Source organism: Heterodontus francisci, chromosome 1, assembly GCF_036365525.1.
Source record: "Heterodontus francisci isolate sHetFra1 chromosome 1, sHetFra1.hap1, whole genome shotgun sequence".
Classification (NCBI taxonomy): Eukaryota; Metazoa; Chordata; class Chondrichthyes; order Heterodontiformes; family Heterodontidae; genus Heterodontus; species Heterodontus francisci.
Window position 1 is genome coordinate 88,077,470 of NC_090371.1, and position 13,878 is coordinate 88,091,347.

The 13,878-nt window shown below is 44.2% G+C and overlaps 1 protein-coding gene across 1 annotated transcript in view; it reads left to right on the top strand.

Annotated features, from left to right (window-relative positions):
• LOC137370639 (probable phospholipid-transporting ATPase IM) overlaps window positions 1-13,878 on the top strand; it is a 440,540-nt gene that overhangs the window by 280,604 nt on the left and 146,058 nt on the right. The window contains exons 16-17 of the mRNA XM_068032731.1: window positions 2,618-2,806; window positions 2,916-3,031. Of these exons, the coding sequence (XP_067888832.1) occupies window positions 2,618-2,806; window positions 2,916-3,031 (305 nt within the window). The remainder of the gene's footprint in view (window positions 1-2,617; window positions 2,807-2,915; window positions 3,032-13,878) is intronic.

The window sequence follows — 13,878 nt, forward strand, 5'->3', positions numbered from 1 at the left end:
AGTCTGGGTAAGCTTTCAAGAGATGCAGCTACAGAAAGCTTCACATAGGTCTTACATCAGGTGTGCAGCAACAAAGATATCAATTTTCACACATCCGACGCAAAGTTCCTTCAAAGATGCAAGGTGTTCTGCAAACATTCGGGATTTCTTCAAATACAGGAGGTAACAGTACAACTTGATGCAGGAATTCTTTAAAGATGCAGGGATTCTTCCAAGAGAGAGAGATATCAGCTGTCTTCTTCTGTTCTCCTGGCAGATCAGGAAGCGAACTTGTTTCTGCCTCTGGCCAAAAACCAACTGGCTTTTTCACAGTTCAAAATGAAACTAAAACTTTTCCAGAGGCAAGTCATGTGACAACCATAAATAATGACTTGTCATTTCCTTGTAAATAGCTCTTTTAGGGTCACAACACAACCCCTTGCTGGGCTCTTTGCAAGCAGGTGCTTTCCAGTAAAACCTGTTTACATTCAGTCCAAAGCTTCTGGTAACTTCTTTTAAATACAACCACAAATTTCAGCCTTGTCAGTTTTAAAATATAGATTCTCATGTTTTAACAAATAATGGAAGCCATCGTAACAAGATTAGTAAACAAAATTAGAGCAGATGGGATTGGGGGTAATATACTGCTATGGATTAAGAATTGGTTAACAGATGGAAAGCGGAGACTAGGAATAAATGGGTCATTCTCAGGATGGCAGGCTGTTACTAGTGGGGTACTGCAAAGATCAGTGCTTGAGCCCCAGCTGTTCACAATCTATATAATTGATTTGAATGTGGGGACCGAATGTAATATTTCCAAATTTGCTAATGAAACAAAACTAGGTGGGATTGTAAATAGAGGTAGGTGATCAACCATGATCTGTTTAAATGGCGGAGCAGGCTCGATGGGCTGAATGGCCTATTCCTGCTCCTAATTCCTATGTTCCTAAAAGGAAGAATGTACAGGGTTATGGGGAGAAGATGGGGGAATGGCACTAAGTAAATTGCTCATTCGGAGAGCCAGTGCAGACACGCTGGGCTGAATGGCCTCCTTCTGTACTGTAGCATTTCTGTGATTCAGGATAATTAACTGAAGGAAAAAAATTTGCAGGTAGGGTAGTTGCTCTTGCAGAGATCAAGCATGGACACGACAGGCTGAATAACCTCCTTCTGTGCTGTAACCATTCTATAATTCTATATGGAGTGTCTCATGGAAATCATGAGGGGAAATGGGGAGATAAGAGAGAAAGTCAGGAAAGATGCGAGTTCAGAGCTAGGGTGGGGAAGGTTACCTTGGGGACATTTGGCTTGTTGGGTTGGAGAAGGGAGGAATGGGTGAGAGGGAGCATGGCCTTAATCTTAAGAGACAAAGAGAGTCACTCGCTCATCACACGTTGTTGCCGGTGAGGAGAGAGGATCCAGCACTATGCTTGAATATGTGAACTCTCTTCCTTTGATACTGGCCTTTTGTGCATCCTGCTCTTCCCTCATCCATATCATTGGTGGCTGTGCCTTCTGACATCTAGGTCCATATCTGGATTTCCCTCCTTAACCCCTTCTACTTCTTTATCTCCTTTTCCTCTTCAAGACTCTTCAAAAAAAAACTCTTTGACCATGCTTTTGGTTACTTGCTCCAAATGTCTCCATGTTTGGCAAGGTGTCCATTTTTTTCTGATTATGACTCTGTAAAATGCCTTGGGATGTTTTTCTACATTAACAGTGTTAGATAAGTGCAAGTTTATTTTAAAGAAATGTTACACTTCAAAAGAAGAAAAATTGGATTAGTTGGCTGGAAGGTGAGAGGGTGGGAAAATGGTGATGCAAGGTGTCAGGATGGAAGCCCGATGTGTTTATACTGCCAGGAGATATTCACAATGGTGGGAATGGCAGCAGCTCGGCCGCCCACCTAAGGGATGCGGGTAGCCAAGTTACGTAATTAAAAGGCCTGTTTATGATGTGGCCTCCTGGGGAGTGTCCTTGGATTTCAGTGACTCCATGACCCTCGGCCCTGACGCCATCGCTGGAGGAGTTACCCCTGCAATTGTCGGGGCCTGCCTGCCTGGCCCTGGCACAACAAAACAATTCCTTGCCTCCCCTTTGAGGGCGCTTCATTATGGAGGTGCCCTATCCTTTCCCTTGCAGCCTCAGTAGCGGCCATCTCTATCAGTGGCACTACAGAGCTGCTGGCTGTCTGAGCTGGCAGCTCGGAGAGGCATCCCACCGTCCTTAATTGGATAGCAGGCCCGGCAGCAGCGTCTTAATTGGCCGACGCCTCTAAAATTGCCACCACATTTCCGCTGCTCTCCTGTGTGCGCTTGGGATCTGCAGCAGGTCCTAATGTCAGAACTTAACTCATGGTGACAAAAGACCAGCCTTCGTTGTTGTCTGATATCCGGCATAACCTAACAACAGGAAATTGTGTGCAGGACTGATCCAATCACAGATTAACCTTTTACTGAAATGCTACCTGTTTAATTAAATTTAAAATCTGCTGTAGCTTTGCTAGAAGTATCATCACATTGGTTTGTTTTCAATTACTTGAACTGTGAATAATCAAATTTAATCCTTTGGTATTGAAAATACCTGTAATGTTCTCTGAGGTATCATGTTTTACAGCACTGTTCCTTTTTTTGTGAAGGTATTCTACGATATCAGGCTCAGTCTCCAGATGAAGGTGCTCTTGTGACTGCAGCAAGAAACTTTGGCTTTGTTTTCCAGTCCCGTACCCCTGAGACAATAACTCTAGTTGAAATGGGTGAAACTAAACTCTATGAACTGCTTTCTATTCTGGACTTTGACAATGTGAGAAAAAGAATGTCTGTCATAGGTGAGTTTGTTGTTACTAAAATTAGTATAAATTATTTTTATCTTCTGTCAGATTGTGACCTATATGCAACCTTCATTTACTTACATATTTGGTTTATTTTGTTGCATAGTACGATGTCCTGACAAGAAACTGTACTTGTACTGTAAGGGGGCTGACACCATTGTGTTTGAGAGACTTAATTCTTCATCTCAACATTTAAGAGATATAACCACTGCCCATCTTGATGTAAGTAAATATATAGACGTTGTAGTAACAGTAAGCATTTTAAAATCTATAATAATAATGCTCAGTTTTTGTCTGTCCAGACTCTCTTGATTGGTCAATTTAAGGGGTGCGTCTGTTAGTGTGTTGATTTGGTGGGTGGTGTTTGTCGCACACAGAGGCACGTGGGGTGTGCACAGGGATGAAGAATTTCCACCAATGACGGTTTTCCGACATTGGGGTTTCAGAAATCTGCCATTGGCTTCTTCCTTTCTGACCTTTGCGAAAAGACCGGCTTTAAAAAAAAGTCGAAACTGTCAGTTTCACTGCCAGTTACTGCGAGTACAAACTTCTGCTTCCGACCTTCGGGGCAGCTTAGTGGTTTTCCGATTAATTTTAAGAAATAATTGGAACTGACAGCAAAAGAATTGTGAAGGAACATTGTTCAATTAAATGTGTGTGAAAAACTGTGGTAGATGGAGTTGAGCATGAGGAAATGTGAGGTCATCCACTTTGGACTTAAAGATAGATAAGAATATTTTCAAAACGGTGAAAAGTCAGGAACTGTGAAGGAACAGACAGATTTAGGTATCCAAGTACAGAAATCACTAGAAAAACTAGGACAGGCAGGCACAAAAATTCATGAGAAAGACAAATTGAATGTTAGCATTCATCTCAAAGAGGCTGGAATGCAAAGGAGAGGAAGTTATGTTAGAGCTACAGCTGGAGTATTGTGTTCAGTTCTGGGCATTGTACCTCAGGAAGGATATATTGACTTGGAGGGGACACAGAGCAGATGCAACAGAATTTTACTGGGGTTAAGATATGAACAGAGATTGCACAAACTAGACTTGTAGTCCTTGGAATATAGATGGTTGAGGGGTGATCTGACTGAGGTTTATAAGGATTTTGAAAGGAATTGATGGGGTAGATAGGTAGAAACTTTTCTACTGGTGTGGAAGTATTTGGACATGTGGAATGACTATAAAATTCGAACTAGACATTTCAGGGGTGATGGCAGGAAGCATTTCTTCACACAGAGTAGGAAATCTGCAACTGTCTCCCCCAAAGAACCTGTTGAGTTGAAACTTTCAAAACCGAGATTCATAGATTTTGTTGAGTAAGAGTATTAAGGCATAAGGAATCAAGGTGGGTAAATGGAATTGAGGTACAGATCAGCCATAACCTAATTGAATGGTGGAACAGGCCCTAGGGACTGAATGGCCTCCAATCCTGTCCTCACCTGATGGTCATAATTTCTCGTGGGAACCTTCCCTGCTATTTGTCCTGTGCATGGGGCACTGATGTTAGGCATACTTATTGCCAGCCTGACTGAAAGCTCACTCCAAAGGTGTCTAGAAATCCAAACTTCGACCTTCTGATCCAAACTGATTGATTCGGTGAGTGATTGTGAAGCATTAATGGGTTTACCAAGTGATTAAATTGCTCCTTCTCAGTCTGATTCCTCTTTGTAGCCTGCTGTTCCATAACCCAGATTATTCTGTTATTGATCCGGCTTTCCAACTCCTTTTCCACTGCACATTATGGAGGGCTTGCTAAAATTGGTCCTAATGCCTCTGGGCAAGAAGGAGAATGTCAGTGAAGGTCCCTGCTCCTAATTGTATTCAGTAAAGATTGGACTTGTAGAGATAGTGTGCAGTAGTGTTGTGATGCCCTCCATGGTAGAGTAGTCCATGATATATTTCAAACATGAAGAATGACTACTTGAGCGACATACTAGAAGGCTGCTGGCATCTGTGAAACTGGGCCACAATGAGAATCGCATCCTTCAGCTAGAATTGTGTGTGGTAGGAGTGGCGTTATTTCAAGCATGTTTATAGCACCTGTTCATTGCAACAATCAGATGCTACATTATCAATTACACTTGTATAAGCACAGTGCTTGGCTGATAGAGAAAGAAGATTTGAATTATAATCCACTGTTACTAGGCAAGAGGTGTGACCAATGACTTAAGTACTGTCTGGAAGATCAAAAGCATCAGCATGAAGATGAAAAAATGTCTCACAGTCACTAGTGTGGAGTGTTGCACTCCATGGATGTGAGAGTTGGACTCTGAAGAAAGAGGATGAGGGGAGGATAACAGCTTATGAAATGGGGTATGACGGACGATGCTCAGAATCAGCTGGATGGACAGAAAGACAAATGAGTGGGTTAGATTTTGAGTAGAAATTCAGGAATCAAAAGGTTTGGTTAGTACAGTTAGAGAGAGAAAGATAGCCAACTACAGACATCGGAAACAAAGACCCGACAGCTTTGTCTTGGCAGCAATTGAAGGAGAAATTGAGGGGAAAAACAGAACAGGAAGAGGAAAGATCAGATGGGCGGATAACATTGAGACGTGGACTGAGGGAGGCTTGAAGAAAGCTAAAGAAGAAGCAAGATATGTCAATGGCCCCACTAAGGCAATGGTGACAATCAGTGAACAAGCACAGATTTACAAATAACTGTTCTGGTGTTAAAATTTATGTCATCCTTCATAAATACATGATGTACTAACTATATTAAATGCTAGAATGCTGATATCACTTTGGTGATTTTATACAAATGCGCTGGTCCACCATCTTGATGGTAATCAAAGATAAACAAAGGGAAAACTAATGTTTCTACCCATTTGAAGTGGCCTGGAAACATTTGCATTCATTACAGATCATTAACAGTGCTAGATTTACAGGATTCCTTTTTTAAAAAAATTCAGACTTTTTTGTCTTTAGCCACTAATTTTCAAACGTTTTGTTCTTTGGCCACTCTCACCCCTGTGTGCAGAGGACAGAGCTGTGACACACATGCGGCTGCCAATTGTTGGTAGCGGTGGCAGCGGGGTTGAGGGGATTGTCGAAAGACAAAAACAGCAGAAGGTAAGGGGAGCCCAACAACAAAGTTTCCCTAGCTAAGGAGATTGTTTCCATGAGGATGGGATGGGATTGATGGGAGGGATGGGATGGCAAGAGTGGGATAGGGATGCCTGGGAGGGATGGAAGAAATGGGATGGATATGGCATTGGAGGGGTGGATAACAGGATAGAATTGGTTAAGTGTGGAAAAATGGCAGGGACATAGGAATATAGGAAATAGGAGCAGGAGTAGGTCATTCAGCCCCTTGAGCCTGCTCTGCCACTGAACCAAATCATGGTTGATCTACCTCAACGCCATTTTCCCGCAAGATCCCTATATCTCTTGATGCCTTTAATATCTAGAAATCTGTCAATCTCTGTCTTGAACATACTCAGTGTCTGAGCCTCCGCCAACCTCTGGGGTAGAGAATTCCAAAGATTCACCATCCTCTGAGTGAAGAAATTCCTCCTCATCTCAGTCCTAAATTGCCAACCCCTTATTCTGAGACTGTGTCCCCTGGTTCTAGACCCATCAGCCAGGGGAAACATCTACCTGCATCTACCCTGTCGAGCCCTGTAAGAATTTTGTAAGTTTCAATGAGATCACCTCTCATTCTTCGAAACTCTAGAGAATACAGGCCCAGCCTCCTCAATCTCTCCTCAAAGGACAATCCTGCAATCCTAGGAATTGTCTGGTGAACTTGCGTTGCACTCCCTCTATGGCAAGAATATCCTTCCTTAGGTAAAGAGACCAAAACTGTACACAATACTCCAGGTGTGGTCTCACCAAGACTCTATACAATTGCAGTAAGACATCTTTACTCCTGTACTCAAATCCTCTTGCAATAAAGGCCAACATACCATTTGTCTTCCCAATTGCTTGCTGCATCTGCATGTTAGCTTTCAGTGACTCATGAACAAGGATGCCATCCTTTGGACACCATCACTTCTCTATCCCTCACCAATTAAGAAATACTCTGCATTTCTGTTTTTCCTACCAAAGTGGATAACTTCACATTTTTCCACATTATATTCCATCTGCCGTATTCTTTCCCACTCACTTAGCCTGTCTAAATCCCCTTGAAACCTCTTTGCATCCTCCTCACAACTCAAATTCCCAACTAGTTTTGTGTCATCAGCAAACTTGGAAATATTACATTTGGTCCCAACATCCAAAACATTGATACAATGAATAGCTGGGCCCAAGCACTGATCCTTATGATACCCGACTAATCACAGCCTGAGAATGACCTGTTTATTCCTACTCTCTGTTTTCTGTCCATGTACCAATTCTCAGCCCATGCCAGCATATTATTCCCAGTCCCATGTGCTCTATTTTTGTTTACTAGCCTCCTGTGTGGGACCTCATCAAAAACCTTCTGGAAATCCAAATACACCACATCTATTGGTGCCCCCTTATCTATTCTGCTACTTACATCCTCAAAAAACTCCAACAGGTTTGTCAAACATGATTTCCCTTTTAGAAATCCATGTTGACTCTGCCCACTCCTACCATTATTTTCTAAGTGTCCAGTTATCACATCCTTTGTAATAGGTTCTAGCAGTTTTCCTTCTACTGATGTCAGGCTAACAGGTCTGTAGTTCTCCATTTTCTGTCTCCATCCTTTCTTAAATAGTGGGGTAACATTTGCTACCTTCCAACCTCCAGAAACCATTCCAGAATCTATAGAATTTTCGAAGATAACCACCAATGCATCCACTATGTCGACAACCACCTCTTTCAACTCTCTGGGATGTAGATCATTAGGTGCAGGTGATTTACCAACTTTCAGTCCCATTAATTTCTCCAGTATCACTTTTACATTCATACCAGTTTCTTTCATTTCTCCATTCCTGCTAGTCCCTTGGTTCTCTAGTATTTGTGGGAAGTTTTTATATCTTCCTCTGTGAAAACAGACACAAAGGCCGGGATTTTACCCTAGGCGGACGGGAGCTGTCCACCTACTGAAAAGTTGGTGGCGAACCCGTTTCCGCCTGTCCTGGGAATCCGACCCAGGCTTTAATTAATCTGAGGCTGGACTTCCACCCGCTTGAGGTAGGACCAGGTGAGAAAGGTGTCTAGGGGTCCCTTTCAGCCTTCACCTGGTCTTACTATAACAGGGTTTTATTTTTAAACACACTGTGTTTTGTGCTCCCCCTTGGTGAATCCTTGTTCACCGCTTTCCAATTATAAGGTAAAGAAATGAGCACAAACAGGTTTAAAGAAGAAAGGTGAAATTTATTAAACTTAAACTCTAATTCAGTTAACGCCTATGGATGCACGACGCGCCCACGCTAGCATGCATACGCGATACACGTGCAGATAAGGACAGAAAAGAGCAAAAGAAAAGTAAAGTGGAGAGGTGTGAGGCAATATCTGAAGAAAAACAAGAAATGCTGGAATCACTCAGCAGGTCTGGCAGCATCTGTGGAAAGAGAAGCAGAGTTAACGTTTCGGGTCAGCGACCCTTCTTCGGAAGAGTTCCGAAGAAGGGTCGCTGACCCGAAACGTTAACTCTGCTTCTCTTTCCACAGATGCTGCCAGACCTGCTGAGTGATTCCAGCATTTCTTGTTTTTGTTTCAGATTTCCAGCATCCGCAGTATTTTGCTTTTATTTTAATATCTGAAGAGTTTGTTACGGTTCTTCGAGCTCACTGTGGAGTCCTTGCTTGTAGGTAATTCTTGCTTTTTGTTGGGGCCCAGTGGTCTTCTTAAACCTTTTTACTGTAGGAGACTTTTCTCTCTTGGAGTTCATGTGTCTTCAATGGATTCCAAAGCTGGTGAGAAAGAGATGGGTGCAGACAGGAGGAGAGGAGGTCGGCTTCAGTCCAGGAGCCAAGAGCTTTCTGTCTTCAAACACAGTTTCTCCAATTTAAAACGCTCAGTTCAAAACTCTGCAACAGCCAGTTAGTCATGTGACTGAACTGGTCTGACCACGTTCGTTCTGTGTATTGGGAGCAGAGTCAGGTTCCTTTGTTCCAACACTGTCTGCTAGTATGCAAAAATGTCTTTCCGGCTAGGGGCCTGGCAGTTCCTTGTAATAGGCCCTCTTTTCTTCCCAGCAACAATTTGAAGTTTCATGTCCATGTGGTGAAATTAATATCATTCTTGGCAGGCAGGGGCCTGCATGACACATTGAACAAATATTTTGTCTCTGTCTTCACGTTAGAAGACACAAGTTCCATACCAGAAATAGAGAGTAACCTAGGGGCTAAAAAGAGTGAGGAAATTAAGGAAATTAATATTAGCAGAGAAAAAGTATTGGAGAAACCTAAGGGACTAAAATCTGACAAATCTCCAGAACCTGATGGCCTACACCCTCGAGTTCTAAAAGAGAGAACTGCAGAGATAGTGGATGCGCTAGCTATGATTTTCCAATATTCTTTAGATTCGGGAATGGTCCCATCAGATTGGAAGTTGGGAAATGTTATAGAGCTTTTCAAGTAAGAAAGGAGAGAGAAAACAGGGAACTACAGGCCAGTTAGCCTAACACTAGTCATTGGGAAGTTGCTGGAACCTATTGTTAAGGAAGTCTTAACAATGAACTTAGAAAAGCACAGTATGATTTGAACAAGTCAGCATGGTTTTACTAAAGGGAAATCCTGTTTGACAAATTTGTTGGAGTTTTTTTGAGGATGTAACGAGTAGGGTAGATAAAGGGGAACCAGTAGATGTAGTATACCTGGATGTCCAAAAGGCATTTGATAAGGTGCCACACAATAGGTTAATAGGCAAGATAAGGGCTCATGGAGTTAGCATAAACAGATGATTGGTTAACATACAGGAAGCAACGAGTGGTCATAAATGGGGCATTTTCAAGTGGCAGGCAGTAAATAGTGGAGTACCACAAGGATCAGTGCTGGGGCCTCAGCTATTTACAATCTATATTAATAACTTGGATGAAGAGACAGAGAAAAATGCATCTAAGTTTGCTGATGATACGAAGGTAGGTAGAAAGGTAAGCTGTGAGGATGACACAGAGAGACTGCAAAGAGATATAGACGTGTTAAGTGAGTGAACAACAAGATGGCAGATGTAGTATAATGTAGGGAAGTGTGAAGTTATGCACTTGGTCAAAAGAATAGAAAAGCAGAATATTTTTTTAAAGGTGTTGATGTAGGTAAAGCAAGCAATTAGGAAGGCAAATGGCATGTTGGCCTTTTTTGCAAGAGGATTGGAGGATAAGGAAGTATTGCTACAGTTGTACAGGGTTTTGGTAAGAACACATCTGGAGTACTGTGTGCAGTTTTGGTCTCCACATTTAAGAAAGGATATAGATGCATTGGAGGTGGTACAGCGAAGGTTCACTAGATTGGTCCTTGAGATGAGGAGGCTGCCCTGTGATGAGAGGCTAAGTAAATTGGGCCTGTATTCTCTGGAGTTTAGAAGAATGAGAGGTGATCTTTTTGAAACATATAAGATTCTAAAGGGGGCTGGATAGGGTAGACACAGAGATTATTTCCACTGGTCGGGGAATCTAAAAAATGGGAGCACAATCTCAGGATAAGGGGCCAATCATTTAGGACTGAGATGAGAAGAAATTACTTCATTCAAAGGGTTGTAAATCTTTGGAATCCTCTATCCCAGAGGGTTATGGATGCACCATCATTGAATACATTTAAGGCTGGTGTAGACAGATTTTTGGTCTTTCAGGGATTCAAGGGGTATGGTGAGCGGGCAGGATAGTGGGGTTGAATCCCAAGTTCAGCCATGATCGTTTTGAATGGCAGAGCAGCCTCTATGGGCTATATGGTCCACTCCTGCTCCTATTTCTTGTGTTCTTTGATCACCCTGCAGCCACGTCTCCATAATGGCAGTTAGATTATTCCCATTTACTTCTGTTTATGTCGTCAGTTCATCTACCTGTTGCGAATCCTGCATGCATTCAGATAGAGTGCCTTTAATTTTGTCTTTTTAACATTTTTCCATATCTTGACCTTATTTGATGCTGGCCTTTGTTTCCGCTGCCTTCCCATTTCGCTTACTACTTTTCTTCCTACCATTACCAGCTTTGTTTCTCTCCTATCTGAAATCCCTCTCAGATTCCCACCCCCTGCCAAGCTAGTTTAAACCCTCCCCAACAGCACTAGCTAATCTCCCTGCGAGGATATTGGTCCTGATCCTGCTAAGATGTGATCCATCCTCCTTGTACAGGTCCCACCTATCCCAGAACCAGTCCCAATGTCTCAGAAATCTAAAGCCCTCTTTCCTGCACCATCTCTCCAGCCATGCATTTATTTGCTCTATCCTCCTATTTCTGTACTCACTAACACAGGAGTCTTGCTTTTTAATCTGTTTCCTAGCTCTCTCAAGTCTGCTTTCAGGACGTCATTCCTCTTTCTACTTATGTCATTGGTATCAATGTGGACCACGACCTCTGGCTGTTCACCCTGCCCCATAAGAACAAGGCCAATTATTTGATGCAACTTAATATTCGAAAGCTACTTTTTGTGCTAAAAATTAAGTTTCACTAGATTAGAATCAAAAGATTTTAGAAAAGCTGTCGGGTGAATTGAAAGACAATGTTGATTCTATAAGCGAAGAATATTGTAACAATCTATACCCTCCAGAGTTTCTACACACTACAGCTCCGGTGACCATCTTTCGACACAAACTTAGGCTCAAGGAAGGAGCAGTTATAATGTTGCTGTGAAACTTGAATCCTAAACAAGGGGCTGAATTTTCAGGGCCTGCTGGGAGTGGGATTGGAGGCGGGCGGGGCCCAAAAATACTGGCGCTCGCTGGCATGCCGGTTTCTTGATGTCCTTGCTGACATGGCCATGCTCAGTGGGGGCGGGGTGGGTAGGGCAGTATCATGATTAAGGCCAATTAAGGTTGTTGAGGAGCTCCTTAAGAGCTCATTAATCGGAGAGAGTTGAGATTTTCACAGGGGTGCACGGGCTTCACGTACTATCTGGGGCAGGCCAGCTGAAGGGAGGCAGGTACACAGTGGGGAGCCAGTCATGGCTACCCCAGGGAACTACCTCAGCTCCATTAAAGGCTGAATAGTGCAGAGTAGGATTTGGCCATGAATAAACAGATGCCCTTGGTGCTGTGCAGGTGGCAGGGAGAGTGAGTAGTAAGTGATCGTGCAGTGTAGGGGATTGTCAACCTCCTGGCATCATGGGGCATATGAACAGTGGGCAAAGCTGCCAAAGATAAGTGGGCAGCCACCTGGCCACAAGAAAGGCAGCAGCTGGCAATGGAGGGCAGGGGAGAGGAACGAGAGGGAGGAAGGACGTGTAAGCCATAAGTTGAGCGTAGAATCTACTGGCGAAGACAGAGATACTTGGAAATGACTGGGAACCAGTGCCACAGGAGACCGTGACTCTCAAGGTAGATTGTCACAGACATGTGTGACCTCGTCGCCGAAGACCTCGCACCTCACAGCACTGGTTGCCATGTCCTGTCACAAAGTCACAGTGACCTTGAACTTTGCTTTTGGCTCCTTCCAAGAATCAGCTGCGGACTTTGGTGGCATATCACGAACAGCAGCACACCGTTGCTTCTCGGAGTTCACTGATGCATGATTTGCTAGGGCTGAACAGTACATACAGTTCACAACAGACGCGGACTTACAGGCGCAGTGGACAGTAGGTTTTGCCGCCATTGTTGGATTCCCCGAGGTTCAGAGCATAATCAGTTGTGGCCATCAATGCATCCTATGACTGCCCAGTGAGATTCATCAACACGAAGGGCTTCCACTCCTTCAACATTCTGCTGGTCTGCGACCACAACAAGAGCTTCTTCCACGTGAGTGCTTGATATCCTGGCAGCTACCATGACTCCTTCAACCTCTGCCAATGCAGGCTGCCGGACCTCTTCACTCCACCACCCAAAGTCCTTGATCGATCCTAGGTGACAAGTATATCCCTTGAAGAGATGACTACTCACGCTTCGACGAGAGCCCGAGAGAGAGGCACTACAGCCAATATCATCTGCTCACTAGGACAACCATTGAGCAGGCCACAGGCTTCTGAAGATGTGGTTCTGTGCCTGGACTGGTTGGGTAGCGCCCTGCAATACACTCCTGCAAGAGTCTCGCTTTTTCTGGTGGTCTGCTGCACTCTGCAAAATATGGCCCTGCAGAGAGGTGAAGACCTTGAGGAAGGTGAGGCCCTGGAAGACGACAACTCATCGGAGGAAGAGGAGGAGCAGAGGGTGGGAGAGGAGGAGGAAGGGGAGTTTGAGGGGGAGGTTTCAGAACACAGAGATGGTATGTCTGCACAGGGAGGTGGCCTCTAACCCAGGATGAAGGGCATCATATGGAACTCAGTCTGAGGTGCCTGAGCGCTCACATCCATTGAAGACGCAGCCTGGAACATTTAAACTGTTCCCGTCAATGAAGGAAACACATCTGGCCAGAGGCTTTGCCATCACCGTTGAAGAACCTTTGCCCTCCTTCCACTTCATACTTTTTTTTGTCCCGCCATCAATAAAAGGAGTCTCAGACATGTGCCCTCAAGTGTAATTATTTACGTAGTACTCAGAATGGATAACAGTGCAGAGTTACAGTAAGGAGACACCCCAATGACCCACTCAGTGCTCCATGCTCAGCCACTTCTGCGCATTGCTTCCCCCATGGCCTTGGAGAAGGTGAAGGCAGCCTGCTTACTTGGCTTGTGGCTAAGATGCACGTGGCAGTCGTCCTTGTCATGGAGGTGCCCGTACGGGCATCTGTAGAGGCTGCTGCACCTGCATCACTGCTGGGGCAGCTTCCATCACTTGGTCCTACTGTCAGAGGGTTAGGGTTTAAGTGCCATGGGTGTGGCACCTTCATCCTCCTCAGTGACATCCTCAGCCCTTGGCAGGCACTCCAGATGACTGGAGAGCAGCACCAGCCAAGGCACAACTGGCATCCCCTTCAACCATGTCTGCACCACCAGTGCCACTGACTGGTCCAGGCTACAAACAGTGAGGCATGCATCCTGTGTACGTCAGTGCGCAGTCCCATATGCACTCCAAGTGCTGCCGCATATGGCTCTCCATGAGATTGGCCATTTTCTCCATGGAAGAGCA